Here is a 16,438-nt window from a genome sequence, read left to right on the forward strand (position 1 = left end):
ATGAACCAGTTGACACAGTAAGCTGGCAGGCACAGATCACTCCCTTGAAAAGACATTTGCTAAAAATCTTGCTCCTGATCATCTTTTGCACTGAGATAATATTACTGACATCAGTATCACTCCTGATTTACAACAGTATAAGTAACGGGTTAATCTCACTTTATTATTTCCGTTACGTTACAATAAACAAAAAATACACATTAGCTCAAAATCACAGAACCGTGAAATCATGGTGATTTCGCTACCGAGTTTATTAGGGTTGGGTTTCATCCAATGTGCCATTAAACCTGTAAGCATAAACCACAAACACAACTGCTGAATTATATTTGCCAGCACTTTAAAATTACTTTTTCCCATTTACTACGTGTGCAATCCCACATAATTCTCATGGAAGTCAATGAGCATTTGAAAGCATAGGAACAGTGGTGGTATTTCACTTAGATTAAGTGCACCCAGACTGCAAGATGAGTCCCACGAGAAATAGGTAAGCCCTTTCAAAGCGGACTGCATCAAACAAAAAGTGACTGAGCATTTCTCTAAAGAAACCGGAATGGTGCTTCAGCTGGCAAATGTCTCTTTTACTATGTGTACATACCATTGCGCAGGCAAGCCACTGTGGCTGTTCTCACTCGTGTGGAGCATGACTCCTCACGCATACGCCACAGTGACGTGCTGTTGCTGCTCCTACAAGAGTACTCAAACACAGCTCTCAGGTCTGCTGAGGGGCCTGAACAACAAAACTCAGGCATTTCAGACCTATATCTACAGACAACAGGAACAAGATTTCCCCCTTCAAATGAAAGGGAAAAGAGAAACATTTTATGTAATTCATTTTTATGTTGATCCTATGGATCTCTGTAATTATCTCAGTCATGCTTTATCGATTCCAACTGTGCCTGCTCTAACTTGAATCGATAGCGAATCGAAATGTCAATCACGTCAGTTAAAGGAAGGCTGAGACATAACAAGCAGTACTGAATTATGAGTTTGAGTAGCACTTGCAATGCAAAATGCACGCAAACTACAAAAAAATTTATATCAGGTCAGAGCCACAATAAAAATTCCCGAAACAAAGAAGTGAAAAACATTTGATGATCAAGCAAGGCTAGAGAACCTCAAATTTCATGGCCTAGCTTGAGCAATTGTCCTCATTTCCAGTGAAGGAAGAATCTCTAAAACCAAAATGAATTTTTGAACTTGATTCTAGCATTTGTTAAAAACCCTGAGTTATGTTCAAAAGTGAGTCATGACTCTGAAAAAACCTGTCTGAGATAAATACAGAGAAGATGGGCTGAAGACAAGACACACCATCATCCTCCTGCATGTCTGGCCATAAATCAAACAGTGAGGGGTGCATAGCTGTGAATGTAACTCACTGTGAGGAGATGCTACTTTGCTGCCCTCTTTGAAGACGCCTTTATGTAACTTCACATCCAGTAATTCATTCGAATGCCCTCTCTTCATTTTACAGATGACCTGAGCGAAGGCCCTAAAAGTTTTCATGCTTGGCCAAGGTCACACTGTGACTCACTTAGAAAATTTCACAGCTTCTGTACTCATTGCCCTGTACCTGAAGAAGGCCAGGCTCTCTTCAGTGCTAAATCAAGTAAGTGTAAAATCCTATGACTGCATTAAAATTTTTTTCACCTTCAATGAGCAATTATCTTTCTGAGAGATCTCAGGAATTCAGATGGAAGTTACTAGCTGTTCAGCTACCCAACATCATGTACTCAAGGCTGAACAATATGGACGAGAAGAAAACAGAGCAACTAGGAAAAAAACTCATGCGCTGGGGCAGTTGAACCTGAGCAGCGTCAGCACATGGGAAGATAGTAAACATTACCAAATGCCCAATATAAGGTGCAACACCCTGCAGAGCCAATTTAATGTATGTTGTATTTGAAAAAGGCTCATTCTTGCTGCCTGGTGATTGAAAACATACGCTGGAAAAGACCTTTGAGATCATCAAGCCCAACTGTACCTGTTTACTACTAAGTCATAAAACCATAGAATCATGGAATCAAAGAATCATAGCATAGTTTGGGTTGGAAGGGACCTTAAAGATCATCCAGTTCCAAACCCCCTGCCATGGGCAGGAGCACATCCCATTAGATCAGAAGCCTTCTCTTCTCCACGCTGAACAACCCCAACTCTCTCAGCCTGTCCTCATAGCTGAGGGGCTCCAGTCCTCTGATCATCCTTATAGCTCTCCTCTGGACCTGTTCCAACGGTTCCATATCCTTCTTATGTTGGGGATTTCAGAACTGGACACAGTACTCCACATGGTGCTCTCATGAGAGTGGAGTAGAGGGTCAGAATCACCTCACTCAGCCTGCTGGCCACGCTTCTTTTGATGCAGCCCTTATGTTTGGCCTTCTGGGCTGCGAGTGGACATTGCTGGCTCATGTTGAGCTTCTCATCAACCAGCACCCCCAAGTCCTTCTCTGCAGGGCAGCTCTCAATCACATTCTCCATCCTGTATTGAAACAGTGCATTGCCCTAACCCAGGTGTAAGACCTTGCACTTGGCCTTCTTGAACCTCATGAGGTTCACACTTCTCCAGCCTGTCCAGATCCCTCTGGATGACAATGTGGCAACTGCACCACTCATCTTGCTGTCATCTGCAAACTTGCTAAGGGTTCACTCAGTCTCTGTGTCAATATCATTGATGAAAATATTAAACAGCACTGGGTCCCAGTACAAATCCCTGAGGGATGCCACTTGTTACAGATCTACATCTGAACATCAAGCTACGGACCACTACTCTCTGAATGCAGCCATCCAACCAGCTTCTTATCCTCTGAACAGCGCACATAACAAATCCATCTCCCTCCAATTTAGAGGCAAGGATGTTGTGGGGGACTGTGTCAAAAGCTTTACAGAAGCCCAGACAGATCACATCCACTGGTGTTCCTGTGTTCACTGCTGTGGTTACCCCACTAAGCTGGTCATGCAGGACTTGCCCCTGGTGAAGTCGTGCTGGCTGCCACTAATCACCTCCCTGTCCTCCTTTAGTGTATCTTCTAGGAGGATCTGTTCCACGATCTTCCCACGCACAGAGGTGAGGCTGACAGTTCGGTAGTTCCCAGAGTCATCTTTTCTACCGTTCTATACAAAAGGGACAGTGTTGCCCTTCTTCCAGCCACCAAGGGCTTCTACTGGCTGCCATGAGTTTTCAAATATCATATCCCTAAGCCTTTCACCTGCCCGTATTTTAAACACCTTCAGGGATGGGCACTCAGACACCTTCCCGTCTGCTTGATAACGCTTTTGGCGAAGATATTTTTCCTGATGTCCAATCTGAACCTTCCCTGCTGCAGCCTGACCATACTCCCCCTCATCCCACCACCACTTGAGAGAACAGACAATGGCCGGGCGGGGCGGGGAGCGGCTCCCATTGGCCGGACGGGGCGGGGCGCCGTTCCTATTGGCTGGGCGGGGCGGGGCGCGGCTCCCATTGGCTGGGCGGGGCGGAGCGCGGCTCCCATTGGCTGGGCGGGGCGGGGAGCGGCTCCCATTGGCTGGGCGGGGCGGGGAGCGGCTCCCATTGGCTGGGCGGGGCGGGGCGCCGTTCCCATTGGCTGGGCGGGGCGGGGCGCGGCTCCCATTGGCCCGGCGGGGCGGGGCGCGGTGCCTGCGCGCGCGGCGGTGTCGCCGCCTCCCGGGTCGCGGAGCGGGCGAGGCGAGAGGGGCAGGAGGAGGAGGAGGCGGGGGAGGAGGAGGAAGGAGAGAGTGAAGGGGCGGAGGAGGGCGACTCCGGGGCGACGGAGCCTCGGTGGAACGAGGCGACCGGGCGGCGGGGAAGGGGCGGGGGGCGCCGCTTTCTTCTCCTGCCGCCGCCCGTGCCGGGGGGGTGGAGGGGCGGTCGGCCGGGTCCGCGGGGCGGGGGATGAGGGCGCCGAGCAGGGGCTGACGGCGGCGACCATGACGGTGTTCAGGCAGGAGAACCTGGAGGAGCACTACGAGACGGGCGAGGAGCTGGGCAGGTGGGTGCGCGGCGGCGAGGGGCGCGAGGGCGGCGCCCCGGGATCGCTGGGCGGCGGGATGGGAAGGGACCGGGCAGGTCAGCCGGTTCCAGCCCCGCTGCCGCGGGCAGGGACACCTCCCACCACGCCATCCGACCTGGCCTCGGGCACCTCCGGGGATGAGGGACGCTCAGCTCCCCGCGGCAACCTGTGCCAGAGCCTCGCCATCCTCGGTATAAAGAAATTCCTCCTTATGTCTAGGATAAATCTGCCCCTCTCCAGTCGATACCCGTTGCCTCTAGGCAACCTATTCCAGTGCCTCACCACCCTCGTTGTGAAGAATTTCCTCCTTATGTCTTGTCTAAATCTGCCTCTCTCCAATTTAAAGCAGTTCCTTCCCATCCTATTACTCCATGCTTTGTAAAAGGTCCCTCCCCAGATCTCTTGCAGCCCCTTCAGGTGCTGAAAGGATAGGAAAGGGAATTTGGTTTTGATCTGCGGCACATTTGCTTTTGTCATAGAATCACAGAATGGTTTGGGTTGGAAGGGACCTGAAAGATCACCCAGTTCCAACCCCCCTGCCACGGGCAGGGACACCTCCTAGTGGACCAGGCTGCCCAAGGCCCCATCCAGCCTGGCCTGGAACACCCCAAGGGATGGGGCAGCCACAGCTTCCCTGGGCAACCTGGGCCAGTGCCTCACCACCCTTATTGTGAAGAAATTCTTCCTAACGTCTAGTCCAAATTGCCCCTCTCCAATTTAAAGACATTCCCCCTCATCCTGTCAGTACAAGAACCCTTTGTAAAAGGTCCCTCTCCAGCTCTTTTGTAGCCCTTTCAGGTACTGGAACAACAGGAAAGGGAGTTGGGTTTTGAGCTGTGGTGCATTTGCCTTTATTATATGGGTGCAATGGGATTTGGGGCAGTTCCTGGTTGGAACCTTGTCACCCGTCTGGCTGTGGAATCACGGGTGCCAGGGAATGCAGTGGGCATTTAAGGGCAGAAGTTTGCGCTGTGATGGTAGAGGAGGACTCCATGCATATCGCGTGCTGGTTTTGCTTTAATAACGCGATTAGAGAAGTGAGAGTAACTCTGTAATTGCATTTCAGTAATGCTGCGGTGGGGATTGCTTTCCTGGCATCGCTGTGAGAGCCGTCTTGGGGGATGTGTGGCAGAGCGCTGCGGATGAAGCGCTGCCTGCTTGAGCCTTGTTGCTTGGCTTGCTGTATGGCCATTCCTCCTGGCACACAGTTTGTGTAAAGAGCTCAAGCTGCTGGTCCTGCCCTTTCCCCCCCCCCCCCCCCCCAGTGATTTCCGTGTTTCAGAACTCCTCGTTTAACACTGAATTCTGTTGTGTCCGGTTCCTTCCATCTTCTTTTCCACTTCTTTGATGGAGGATCTGATGGTGTTTTAGCACATCAGTATGGCAGGATCTTTCCTAGTGTTCGTTCCAGGATTCCAAAGCTTAGGATCAGTGTTCAATTGCCACGGGCCAATGTATGTGGGGCAGATAATCCCATGGCTACTTATGCGTAGCTTTCCAGTGAACACCCTAGTAAAAGCAAGTGCTGCGAACAAACTACTGTCATAGGCAAGAAATTACAAATACAACACTTTCTTAAAAAACCCCAGCCAAACAAACAAAAAGTCCCCACATTATCAGTAAGTTCTTTGGACTGTATTTACAATGAACCACCCCATTTATGCACAAGATTGTTGCCCTAACTTGTGTGGGTACAGGATGAATGTTTACTTTTGTTTTCACATAGTGTTCCGGGTTGGATTGTTTATACGTCTAGAATGACAGGCTGTGTTGGACAGCAAAATCATATTAACCTACTGCATACCTTGTTAGAAGGTCATATTATCGTGCTGAACCATAAATTCAGGCTGTGCAGTCTAAATATTTTGTTTGGACACATAAAATTGTTCTATTTGATTTCTGTTCTTTTTGGCCAGAACGTATAAAGTGTTCTGAAATTCACGGTTATGTTTCTGGACTTTTAAAACTATGCTTGTCCTTACAGACAGTGATACATAATTTACTATATAGAAAATAATAAATACGAATCTAGAAATTAGCTTTGTGTTTTCTTGAGGTTCTTCAGGGAAAAGATGATGTTGGTATGCTAGTTCAGAAGGTGTTAAGGTTTATGCAGTGTCTTGTATCTTTTTTTGTTTTAAAGATAATATAAAGGAAATGTTTGGTCCCTAAGAAATATTTATGAAATAAAACTATTGCCCTTAGGCCAATTACACTAGAAATATTTAAATACATGGGGATTTTTCCAAACAAACATGCTTTGTAAGTCACATGTTAGGTCCAGAATATAGCACTGAAGACCAAGTGTTTCATTTTTACGGTACAAGGAAGTGAAAATACTGAATAGTGTTATATAGTTAAAGAAAACATGAAGTTTTTTAAATTGACAGAATTTTGGATAATGTGATTCAGTAAAAGATTGGTATATTAATGTGATCAGTTACAGGCAAGGTATTACAGTACTGAGCTTGTTCTTACTCATGTTAATGCTATATAAGCTTGTCATGCAATCTAAACCTATAATATTTTAAGAATTTAAAAGAACGTTAAACTCTTCTCTTGTTTTTCCTTGATGAAAGTAAAGAAAATTGAGAAGCTCATAAATTTTCATATACTTTTGTGAGAAAATACCAGTGGACAGTAAAACGCTGCGAAATATCTGACAGGGCTTTTGCATTAAATATGGAACACAGTTATTCCAAGGGGCCAAAGCTTTCACTTCAGCATTGCTTTGGGAAACCAGGGTTATTCCGCTGTGAAGTGTTGCCATAAAATCGTAAGAGTAAGTACATCTTGGTGTACTTGTTTTATGGCTTAGTTCAGTGGTGTTTTTAACTTAAATTTTAAACTTTAAATTCTGGGGTTGCATGGAATACACTCTTGTGAATCTCATGGCTTTCCATTCCTCATTTCCCCTTTGGTAGGCTTCTCACTGTACGTTTGCATGTAAATATAGGTGCAAATTTCAACCCAAAGACTCAAAACTCGGAGAACAGTGAATATTAAAAATGTCTTTAACTTTCAAATTTCTTATGCTCATTTGAGAATCCAAACCATGATTGAATACTTAAGCGGAGCAGAGATGAGCTGTTCCATTTTGCGAAACCAAACTGTTTTTGGGAAAAAATCTTTTTATTTCCTCCTTGTTAGCTGCACTCATAGAGCAAACACAGTAAAAAAAATGAACAGATGAGGGTTTTTTGACAGAGATGTGTTTAAATGAATGAGTCTTGAAATCCTTGGCCAACCTGCCTTTTGAGAAAGCTCACTGAAGATGGAAATACTCAGAAATTTTAATAATCTTTGTTATTTTCCCTTGTAAATTATTTAGGTGTCTTTATTACCTTATAATACTTCTGACAGTAACAAGAATAAAAAAAATAATTTGAATCAGAAAGCAATCTGGAAAAGGTGTCTTGAAGAAAGTAAGTGGGTTGTGTAAATGAAAGTTTTGATTGAAATAAATAAAGGGAAGGTAAGTATCGCTTAACACTAAGGAGAAGGGGTAGTGGTGTGCCTGGGCATAAAAAAAAAAAAAAGCACATGCTAATTTTCTGGTGTTTCACAGTGCCTTTGAATAAATGGTCCTCATCCTTTTACAAAAATGTTTGGGTTTATTTCATTCTTTGGTTTGTTTTGACTTGCATCTGGGGAGAATAAGAAAAAAAAAAGAACTTGGAATTGTGAGTGTTGGCAGGATCAGCCTTATTTGTCTTGCCTGTATGTAATTTCTTCCAACATGTTTGGGGCTGTTCAAGTTGGTTTATCTTAAGCATTTGTACCAAAACATTCTTTTGAGACTTGAAGATCAAATATTGTCTTTCGCACAGAATGGATAAGAATATTGTGTTCTTGATCATTGTGTACGTTTCGTTGCATACCCTATTTTTCATCTTAGAGATTACTGGTGATATTGTTCAGGCTGCCTGCAGATGTGTTAAGTAGTCATCTAACCATGACATTTTAAGGGGTAGTAGAGATCATTGTGAAAGAGAACAGATTTACTCAAGCTATTTTGTTTGTTTTGATTCTGTCTGCAGTTGCAAGTGGTTTTACTATGCATTTTAAATACTCTGCTGCAGTGCTTTTACTTCAGTCCACCCAAACGACAAGAATTCAAGTTACTTAGTATTAACTTCACCATGGTGAGCACACAAATAAGCACCTTGAAACCAGATCAAACTAATCAAAATATTTTTTTTACCCTCCTGTGACTGGCCTTATTTGGGAATTGCCACAGCACTGAAAGAAATGCAGCATTGAGTTAATAATTATAGAGAGTGGCACGCAAACAAAGCTATGGAAGAGATACATATTTTGTCTGTGTAAGTGAATTAAGGGGATTTAGTTCCTGGTCTTAGAAACAGCTCCTTCCTCCTTCATCTCCTACACTCCATCCTACCCCAATTTGTGTGGGTTTTGGTTTTTCTTTTGTTTTTCTTAAAATCTTCATGTGCTTCCTAAAAAAGATGAACGTTGAAATAAAATTTTGGAATTGAAGAATGGTATTTGCGTTGCACTGTGCTTTGCAGTATTTAGATACTTGTTGATTCAAAAAGTAGACAGAAGTATGTAACAATTTTAAACCCGAAGCTTCTTTATACCTTTTGGACATAATAGGGAGATGCTTGCGTCTTGGTCAACAGAAACAATGATGAATCTCAGCAGTTTTGGAAACTGATCTGATTCTGCTTGGTAGGTCACCAAGCAGAGATGCTAACTGAAAAAGTAGTAAGCTAACCCCTGTCTAAGGTATCCAATTGCTTTATCAGTTGTAACAGAAAAATGCCTAGAATAACATGATGAAGATGCTGATGAAGGAGAACAGAGAGTTGTGCACATGTGTATTCACAATCTGAAAAACGTTCATTTACCATTAAGTGAAAAGAGCCTTTTTTTCTGGGCACTGGAAACTGATTTTTGTAGTAAGCAGGAAATGTGTAGGCAGAACATAGTGTATTTATGCATGCATGTATGTGTTTTTGGTTATCAACATACTAGTTTTTAGAAACATTGCTTTTTAGAAACAGGAAGGCTGTTGGGCTGTCTGTCCAAACACCGTAACTGTAACTACACTGCACTCCTTTTTGAGGAGGAAAGCAAAAACTGAACGAAAAAATACTTGGATGGCAACTGGAATTTGGCCTTCATGACGCATTTCAGACTTGACAACCTAAAATAGTCTTGATATCTAGCCCATGTACTAAAGTTGTCTGAGTATGGTTAAATTATGTTGTGAGGTGTATAGGATGTTAAATTACTGTGAGATGATACTTCCTTTCAGAATGGTCACATTTTAAACCTGTGGCAACTGTCTTTAATGTAACATTTCTAATGTAACATTTCTTCCTGTTAATTATCAAATTAGAAAGTCGTATGAGGGGGATGGAGCAATGTGGAAGGTGGTCTGCTAAGTCTAAAAGTAGTATGCATAAGGTATAAAATTTTTCACTGTGCTACATTGAAGTTTCCACTTTCTGTTGTATTTTCTTGCTGTAACCTCATCTCCATCGCTGTGTTAAAAGGCATGTGTTAACCTTCCTTTTTATAGGGACGTTAAATGCTGAAGATGCAGAAGGTGCAGACTTCTGTGGTAGGATTTCCTGTGGTATCTATACAGGCACAACTGTAAATACTGCAAGTGTGGTGTTCACTGCTGCTGTAACTGTATGTGCTCAAATTCTAGTTGAGCATGATAATTAATTACAGTAAATTGGGTAGACTTTATGAGTTTTTCAGGGACAAGGACCCTATGAGGAACCCTGAAAGTGCTGACCACAGAGCTGCTGTTTGAGCAGGAAACATGGTTGGTTGGTGTCTTTGTGTGCTTATTTTTTTAAGAGCTGAAAAATTGTGATACTTGGATTAAAGCAAAGAACTCATATCTGTGCTGTTTGTGAACTGTATAAATGTTTTATCGATCTTGTCAGCTTTCAGAGAAGAAATTGCATATTCCATGCTTGTCTGCCAGTCCTAGCCCTGGTGGTTGCGTGGGTACTGAAAAAGAAGGTCTCTTATCTGGAAAGTGTGGTAGGAGGAATTATTCTTCTGCGTCTCAAGTCACTTTACCTCCCAGCCATGTCTCAAAATGCCTCCTTTTCACATACACATAATAAACCTGTGAGCTGCTGATTGTGCAGGCTGCATGAGGCTGTCACCATACAGCACTACTGGTAACAATTACTCCCTTATAAAACCTTCTGAGAGGTTTGCTGCATGAAAAGCACAAGAGGTGCAGATGCTTTTTTGAGTATAACTGCTTGGTCTTGCTTTCTCACTCGGTGGGAGAATAATGCCTGCTTTGTAGGTCTTTTAAAATGAAGTGTAATTAAAACTAGAGCTTGCTGATTATTCTGTGCCTTCAGTTTAAATGCATGAATCTTTGTAAATCTAAACTCATCAGAAAGCAGATAAAAATGCTTGTCTTTGATTTCTCTTCTAGCCAGGCTCAGTGAGGCACAATACTGGAACTGGTATGTTAAGGGTGTGCTGAAAATTTCATTCAATTTTTCGGGAGTTTGCTTTTTTGTCATTTTGTGTTTCTTCTTTTTGCTCTGTGCTGCCTCTCTTTACAGATGTTTGGATATGTCACTTCCTCTGCTGGAGCTGTGTGTATTGACCATAAATCGGCTCCTTAAGCTTAGGATAGGGAATGTTGAGGGTGTGTTTTTGAGAGCTGTGTGCCAGGCTCAGTCTGTGCTGTTAGTGGCTGAAAGGAGCTGTATCACTTTCCTCTGCTTTGTGTTTCTCTGTGGGATTTCTTTTGTTGCAGCAGTACTGTCAAAGGAGAAAAAAAATCACCTTATATCTGATTTATGGCAGCCGTGCATGCTTGGATCAGCTGAAAGCTCTGTGAAATCTCAGCCTGCTTGAAGTTGTGATTGCCTCCATAAATCTACCTTAAGTTTAATAGGTAGGAGGGACAGAGATAAAGAGTCGCATTACTACATAGGCAGAAGAACGTAAACCAACTACAAGGAAGTTATGATGGAAATCAGGAGAACGGTGGACTGTGCAGTGGTTCTGGAGTAACCTTGATGGATGGTTGTTGCAATTGGTCATAGGTATTCAAAGTTGTATCAGCTTTTGGAGGAAACTGCATGTTTCCTGTGAGATGCGCAGCTACGCTTCATGGCCAGGTATCCTTCTGGTTTTAATTGGCATAGTTGGCAGACCTATGCAGCTTATTGGTACAATTTTATGTTCTGAAGAAAATGTGCCAGCTAAAGAAGTAGCTCAGAAGTTTATTTCCTGGATGGTTGTGGCTTGTACAGGAAGTCTGTCTCAAATAAAGCTGTTGTTTCTCAAATTGTATTTTGACCCCCCTAGAAGGTAGGTGTTGCAAAGGAGGGTTATCCAACAAACATGAAAAGTGTTCATTGACTAACAGTGCAACATAGTAGATCCTACTTAACCACCAGAGGTTCATGGTTGAGATTGGTGGAAGCTGGCAGTAGTGTGGATAAAGCTTAAAGATCTTCAAGCCTAAACAGTTCTGTTGCAGTGAATTTTGGAGTAACAAAAATGGTGTGAAATTTAGCAAAATGGTGTACAAGACCTTGTGCCAAGGAGTCTGATACTGGTAATGTTCTTAAACTCTGAGATCTCATCACTTGATGGTAACACAGCAAGAGTGGAACCTGCATGTTTTGGTCAGATGTTGAGTGACATTCCTTTTGGTTTTGGTGCAGTTATGGAACAGTCTAATACCAGAGATGAATTGTAGGGGCAGTTGTCTCCCCATATTGTTGTGCAGTATGTTCCTACATCTTCCTTTATGTGGTACTCAGTCCTCTCATTCCTCCCTTTCTAAGAGATTACTGCTGTTCTGTTCTAAAGAAGAAACACTAAGGTGATGAAGCTGTGGGAAGAAGCTTTTTAAAAGAGGAGACTTGAGACTTTTCCACCAGGCAGCTTTCCAGCCACTGTTCTGGTTGGCAAAGTCCCATGGGAGACAGTCCTTAAGGGCAAGGGAGCCCACGAGAGCTGGAAGCTCTTCAAAAAGGAAATCCTAGCAGCTCAGGAGCAAGCTGTCCCCATGTTCTGGAAAAGTAGCTGGTGAGGAAAAAAACCAGCTTGGTTGAGCAGGGAGATCTTGAGGGACATCAAAAAGAAGAGGAATGTATATGAGCTTTGGAAGAAGGGACAGGTGTCTTGGGTGGACTACATGGAGGAAGTGAGGTTGTGCAGAGGAAAAATCATGACGGGTAAAGCCCAGCTACAGCTCAGGTTGGCCAAGTCGGTGAAAGATAACAAAAAATCTTTCTGTAAATACATTAACAATAAAAGGAGGATCAGGGATAATATACAGGCCTTATTGGATGCAAATGGAACAACTGTGACAAAGGATGAGGACAAGGCTGAGGCACTTAATGCCTTCTTTGACTCAGTCTTTAATATTAAGGACAGTTGTTCCTTGTGTGTACATACCCAGGAGTTAGAGGAGCAGAACAAAGCTCCCATGATCCAACAGGAGGTGGTTAGAGACTTGCTTGCCCAGCTAGACACCTATGAGTCCATGGGGCCGGATGGGATCCACCCAGGCGTATTGAAGGAGCTGGCAGATGTGCTTGCCAAACCCCTTTCCATTATCTTCCAGCTGTCCTGGCTGACTGGGGAAGTTCCACTTCACTGGCTGATGTTGTGCCCTTCTACAAGAAGGCTCAGAGAGAGGATCCAGGGAACTACAGGCCTGTCAGTCTGACCTCAGTGCCAGGGAAAGTCATGGGAACAGGTGATCTTGAGTGCTATCATGAAGCACATGCAAGAGAACTGGGTGATCAGGCCCAGTCAAGATGGGTTCATGAAAGGCAGGTCTTGCCAAACTAACCTGATCACCTCCTATGACAAAGTGACTCGACTACTGGATGAGGTAAAGGCTGTGGATGTATCTTCCTGGACTTCAGTAAAGCCTTTGACACAGTTTCTCACAGCATTCTGCTTCAGAACCTGTCAGCCTCTGGCTGGACAGGCGCACACTCTCCTGGGTGGAAAAAATGCTTGGATGACCAGGCCCGGAGAGTGGTGGGAAATGGTGTGAAATCCAGCTGGAGGCCAGTTACAAGTTGGGTTCCCCTGGGCTCAGTGCTGGGTCCAGCCCTGTTCAATGTCTTTATCAATGACCTGGATGAAGGCATTGAGTGCACCCTTAGCAAGTTTGTGGATGACACTAAGCTGGGTGGAAGTGTGGATCTGCTGGAGGGTAGGGAGGCTCTGCAAAGGGATCTGAACAGGCTGGACCACTGGGCTGAGACCAATGGGATGAGGTTTAACAAGGCCAAATGCTGGGTCCTGCACTTGGGGCACAACAGCCCTGTTCAGTGCTACAGACCAGGGGAAGTCTGTCTAGAAAGCTGCCTGGAGGAGAAGGACCTGGGGGTGTTGGTTGACAGCGACCGAACGTGAGCCAGCAATGTGCCCAGGTGGCCAAGAAGGCCAATGGCATCTTGGCTTGTATCAGAATCAGCACGACCAGCAGGTCCAGGGAGGTTATTCTCCCTCTGTACTCAGCACTGGTGAGACCGCTCCTTGAATCCTGTGTTCAGTTCTGGGCCCTTCACCACAAGAAGGATGTTGAGGCTCTGGAGTAAGTCCAGAGATGAGCGACGAAGCTGGTGGAGGGGGCTGGAGAACAAGTCTTACAAGGAGTGGTTGAGAGACCTGGGGTTGTTTAGCCTGAAGAAGAGGAGGCTGAGGGGAGACCTCATTGCTCTCTACAACTACCTGAAAGGAAATTGTGGAGAGGAGGGAGCTGGCCTCTTCTCCCAAGTGACAGGGGACAGGACAAGAGAGAATGGCCTCAAGCTCCGCCAGGGGAGGTTCAGGCTGGACATCGGAAAAAAAATTTTTCATGGAGAGGGTTGTTGGGCACTGGAACAGGCTGCCCAGGGAGGTGGTTGAGTCACCTTCCCTGGAGGTGTTTAAAAGATGAGTGGATGAGGTGCTGAGGGGTGTGGTTTAGTGATTGATAGGAATGGTTGGACTTGATGATCCTGGGAGTCTTTTCCAACCTAGTGATTCTGTGATTCTGTGAAGAAAAATTATTTCTTACTGGGTGATCACAAGCATAAGTGGACATATCCAAAGGTTGGAAGAGTTCACAGTCAGTATAAATTATAACTGTGTGTACAACCTGCTTGAAAGGTGTAACTTAATTAAATTTTCTGCTCAACTATGCAGAGGAGTGAGCCTTTGGAAAGGAAAAAATTTGCTTTGGGCAGTAGCATTCTATCTTTGTGCTTCTTGCTTAAACGGGGTGTTAAGTTAGCTAAGTGTACTGGAAATACTTGATTTCTACTGTATCTTTATTTGTGATCAATTAGTACTGTGTTCCTAAGGTTTTACAAGTTACTTGAGAAACCCTACTTTCCATCCAGGATGTAAACTGGCTTCTGGGCTCTTGCCACTTTTCTGGATTTTCTGTCAAGTATCAGTAAGTAGTCATTATAAGACTTGAGGTACTGTGTGGGTGTGCCTGTAGAGTACCTGCTCTTGTGTCAGGGAGCTGATAGCTAAGGGTCATTTTCCCCAGTTCACACAGTCTCTTGAAGCTGTGGTGTTTTGGAGTTATTACTTTTACAGGACAGAGAAAGGGTGTTCATTTTCGGGCGTCTTTTATGACTTTTAACTGTCTTGTTATAGAAAAGTGATCTCTTATCTCTTCTTTCTCTGTATTCTGAAATTTTTAGTCTTGTTGACTATTGCAAGTTTGTCTGCAGCTTAAGAGAATTGGACTTTATTGCTGAGCTGAGGTGGTCTTTTGTAATCCTGTATTTCTAAATTACTAAGAAAGCCAATGCTTTAAAACATACAGTGTTATGTACACTTGTGTGGTGTGTGTTATTTGGTACTATGCTCACTCTGTTTAGTTATATAGGTATAATGAGGTGAAGCCAACTTCCATGTTCATTGATAGCATTGTATTATGTTCTACCATGGTTTACAACTAAATAATTCTTCCAAGTTTAACTGAGATTGAGGCATGGGAGATTTCCTTTATCCACAGAGGATAACAGTGTTAGTGGGTGTTTCACTTGGTTACAACAATTTTGTGGCCAAGAACTTAGCACTTTAGCCTCATCAACAACAAAAGAGTACATGGGAGTCTTGGATGGTGACACATTTTAGCTTTCTTTTGATACCTGTCTTCTTGCAGACTCTGAATTCATTATTGGGACACTTGGCTCCTGTTAGTTTAATGAAGGTGATGCAGATGTAATCCCAGAGATTGATATTTCACCTTGCCTCCTTCTGCTTTCTTTATCTTTTCTGGATTTTTTGTTTGTTTGTTTTGATTTTTTTTTTCAACCATAGACTTCAAAAATTTTGGTATGGGAGTTAGCACTTTTGGGGTATATTATCTGTCTGGCAGTATTTTCTTATTTCCGTGAGAAGGGCCATCTGCGCAGAATTGCTGTTGATTCCCTGGGAAAGGAAAGCACATCAGGGAATGGCTTAGTTCCTCATGTATCATTTTTCCTCATTGCTTTTTGTTTGAAAGGGTCTTCTGATACTATTTACTTCACATTCCTGCCTAAAATAAGGATCACTTTTCCTGCTTTTGTTGCCAGGTATAGCATTAACTGAAGAACAAACTGTTCCCAATTATATCTTACAAAGCTGATCCACTTCTGCTGCCCCTTTTGTTGCTTTAAAAATAAACTTTCAGTTTACTGTCCCTCCTAAGGGTGTGTTTGTCAGCACTGTCTTGTCTGCCTGCTCTGCTGTGTGGCTGTTTTTATAGGGTGGCTAAACTAACCTAATGGGCTAGTGAATGGGATAATCCTATTCCTCAGCTGCTGAGCCGAATTCTTCTGCTGCTTCTCCTGTGCTGGCACTGGCACTATCCAGGGTGCAGCCTAAAAGCAGGAGAGGATTACAGATTGAGCTCCCTGAACTGGATCACCAGGGTCATAGTATAGGAATGGATGTTCAGAGGGATGGGGAAGCCTCCATTTGTGACCGATGCTGGCCTAGTCTGCACTGTAAAGCCCATGCCCCACGTGCTCTGTATCAGTGCTGTGCAGGTGGGCCAGCTAAGACCACATGGAAGAGCTGCTCTGAACTGGGAAGCAAAACCTGATTGTCAATTAACTCTGGACAATGAGATCAGTGACTACACAGTCTGAGTATGTTTTCACACAGTAGCAGCTGTAGGCTAGCCAGACAAGCCCTCCTTTGCGCGGAGGTCGGAGAGGACAACCCGGAATACTTTTTTTGAAAATGTTCTGTATTGGTAATTGCCCAAGCATGTCTGTGAAAGTGAGTAGTTGTGAATAAAGGCTGAAGAGCTGAGAACCAGTCAGTTATTTGGCTGTAAATAGCTCATAAACTCTCAATGTATATGGACAGTACTAAGGCAGTTGGTATGAAATTTCTGTATGTGACACAAGCTGTGCTTTGTAACGCCATGTCTTCTTAAAGAGTTGCTC

The 16,438-nt window shown here is 44.0% G+C and overlaps 1 protein-coding gene across 1 annotated transcript in view; it reads left to right on the forward strand.

Annotated features, from left to right (window-relative positions):
• Positions 1 to 3,880: 3,880 nt before the first annotated feature.
• DAPK1 (death associated protein kinase 1) overlaps positions 3,881 to 16,438 on the forward strand; it is a 95,474-nt gene continuing 82,916 nt past the window's right edge. Inside the window, exon 1 of the mRNA XM_069881224.1 lies at positions 3,881 to 3,986. Coding sequence (XP_069737325.1) covers positions 3,925 to 3,986 — 62 coding nt within the window. The 5' untranslated portion in view covers positions 3,881 to 3,924. The remainder of the gene's footprint in view (positions 3,987 to 16,438) is intronic.

The sequence above is a fragment of the Phaenicophaeus curvirostris genome, chromosome Z (assembly GCF_032191515.1).
Source record: "Phaenicophaeus curvirostris isolate KB17595 chromosome Z, BPBGC_Pcur_1.0, whole genome shotgun sequence".
Classification (NCBI taxonomy): domain Eukaryota; kingdom Metazoa; phylum Chordata; class Aves; order Cuculiformes; family Cuculidae; genus Phaenicophaeus; species Phaenicophaeus curvirostris.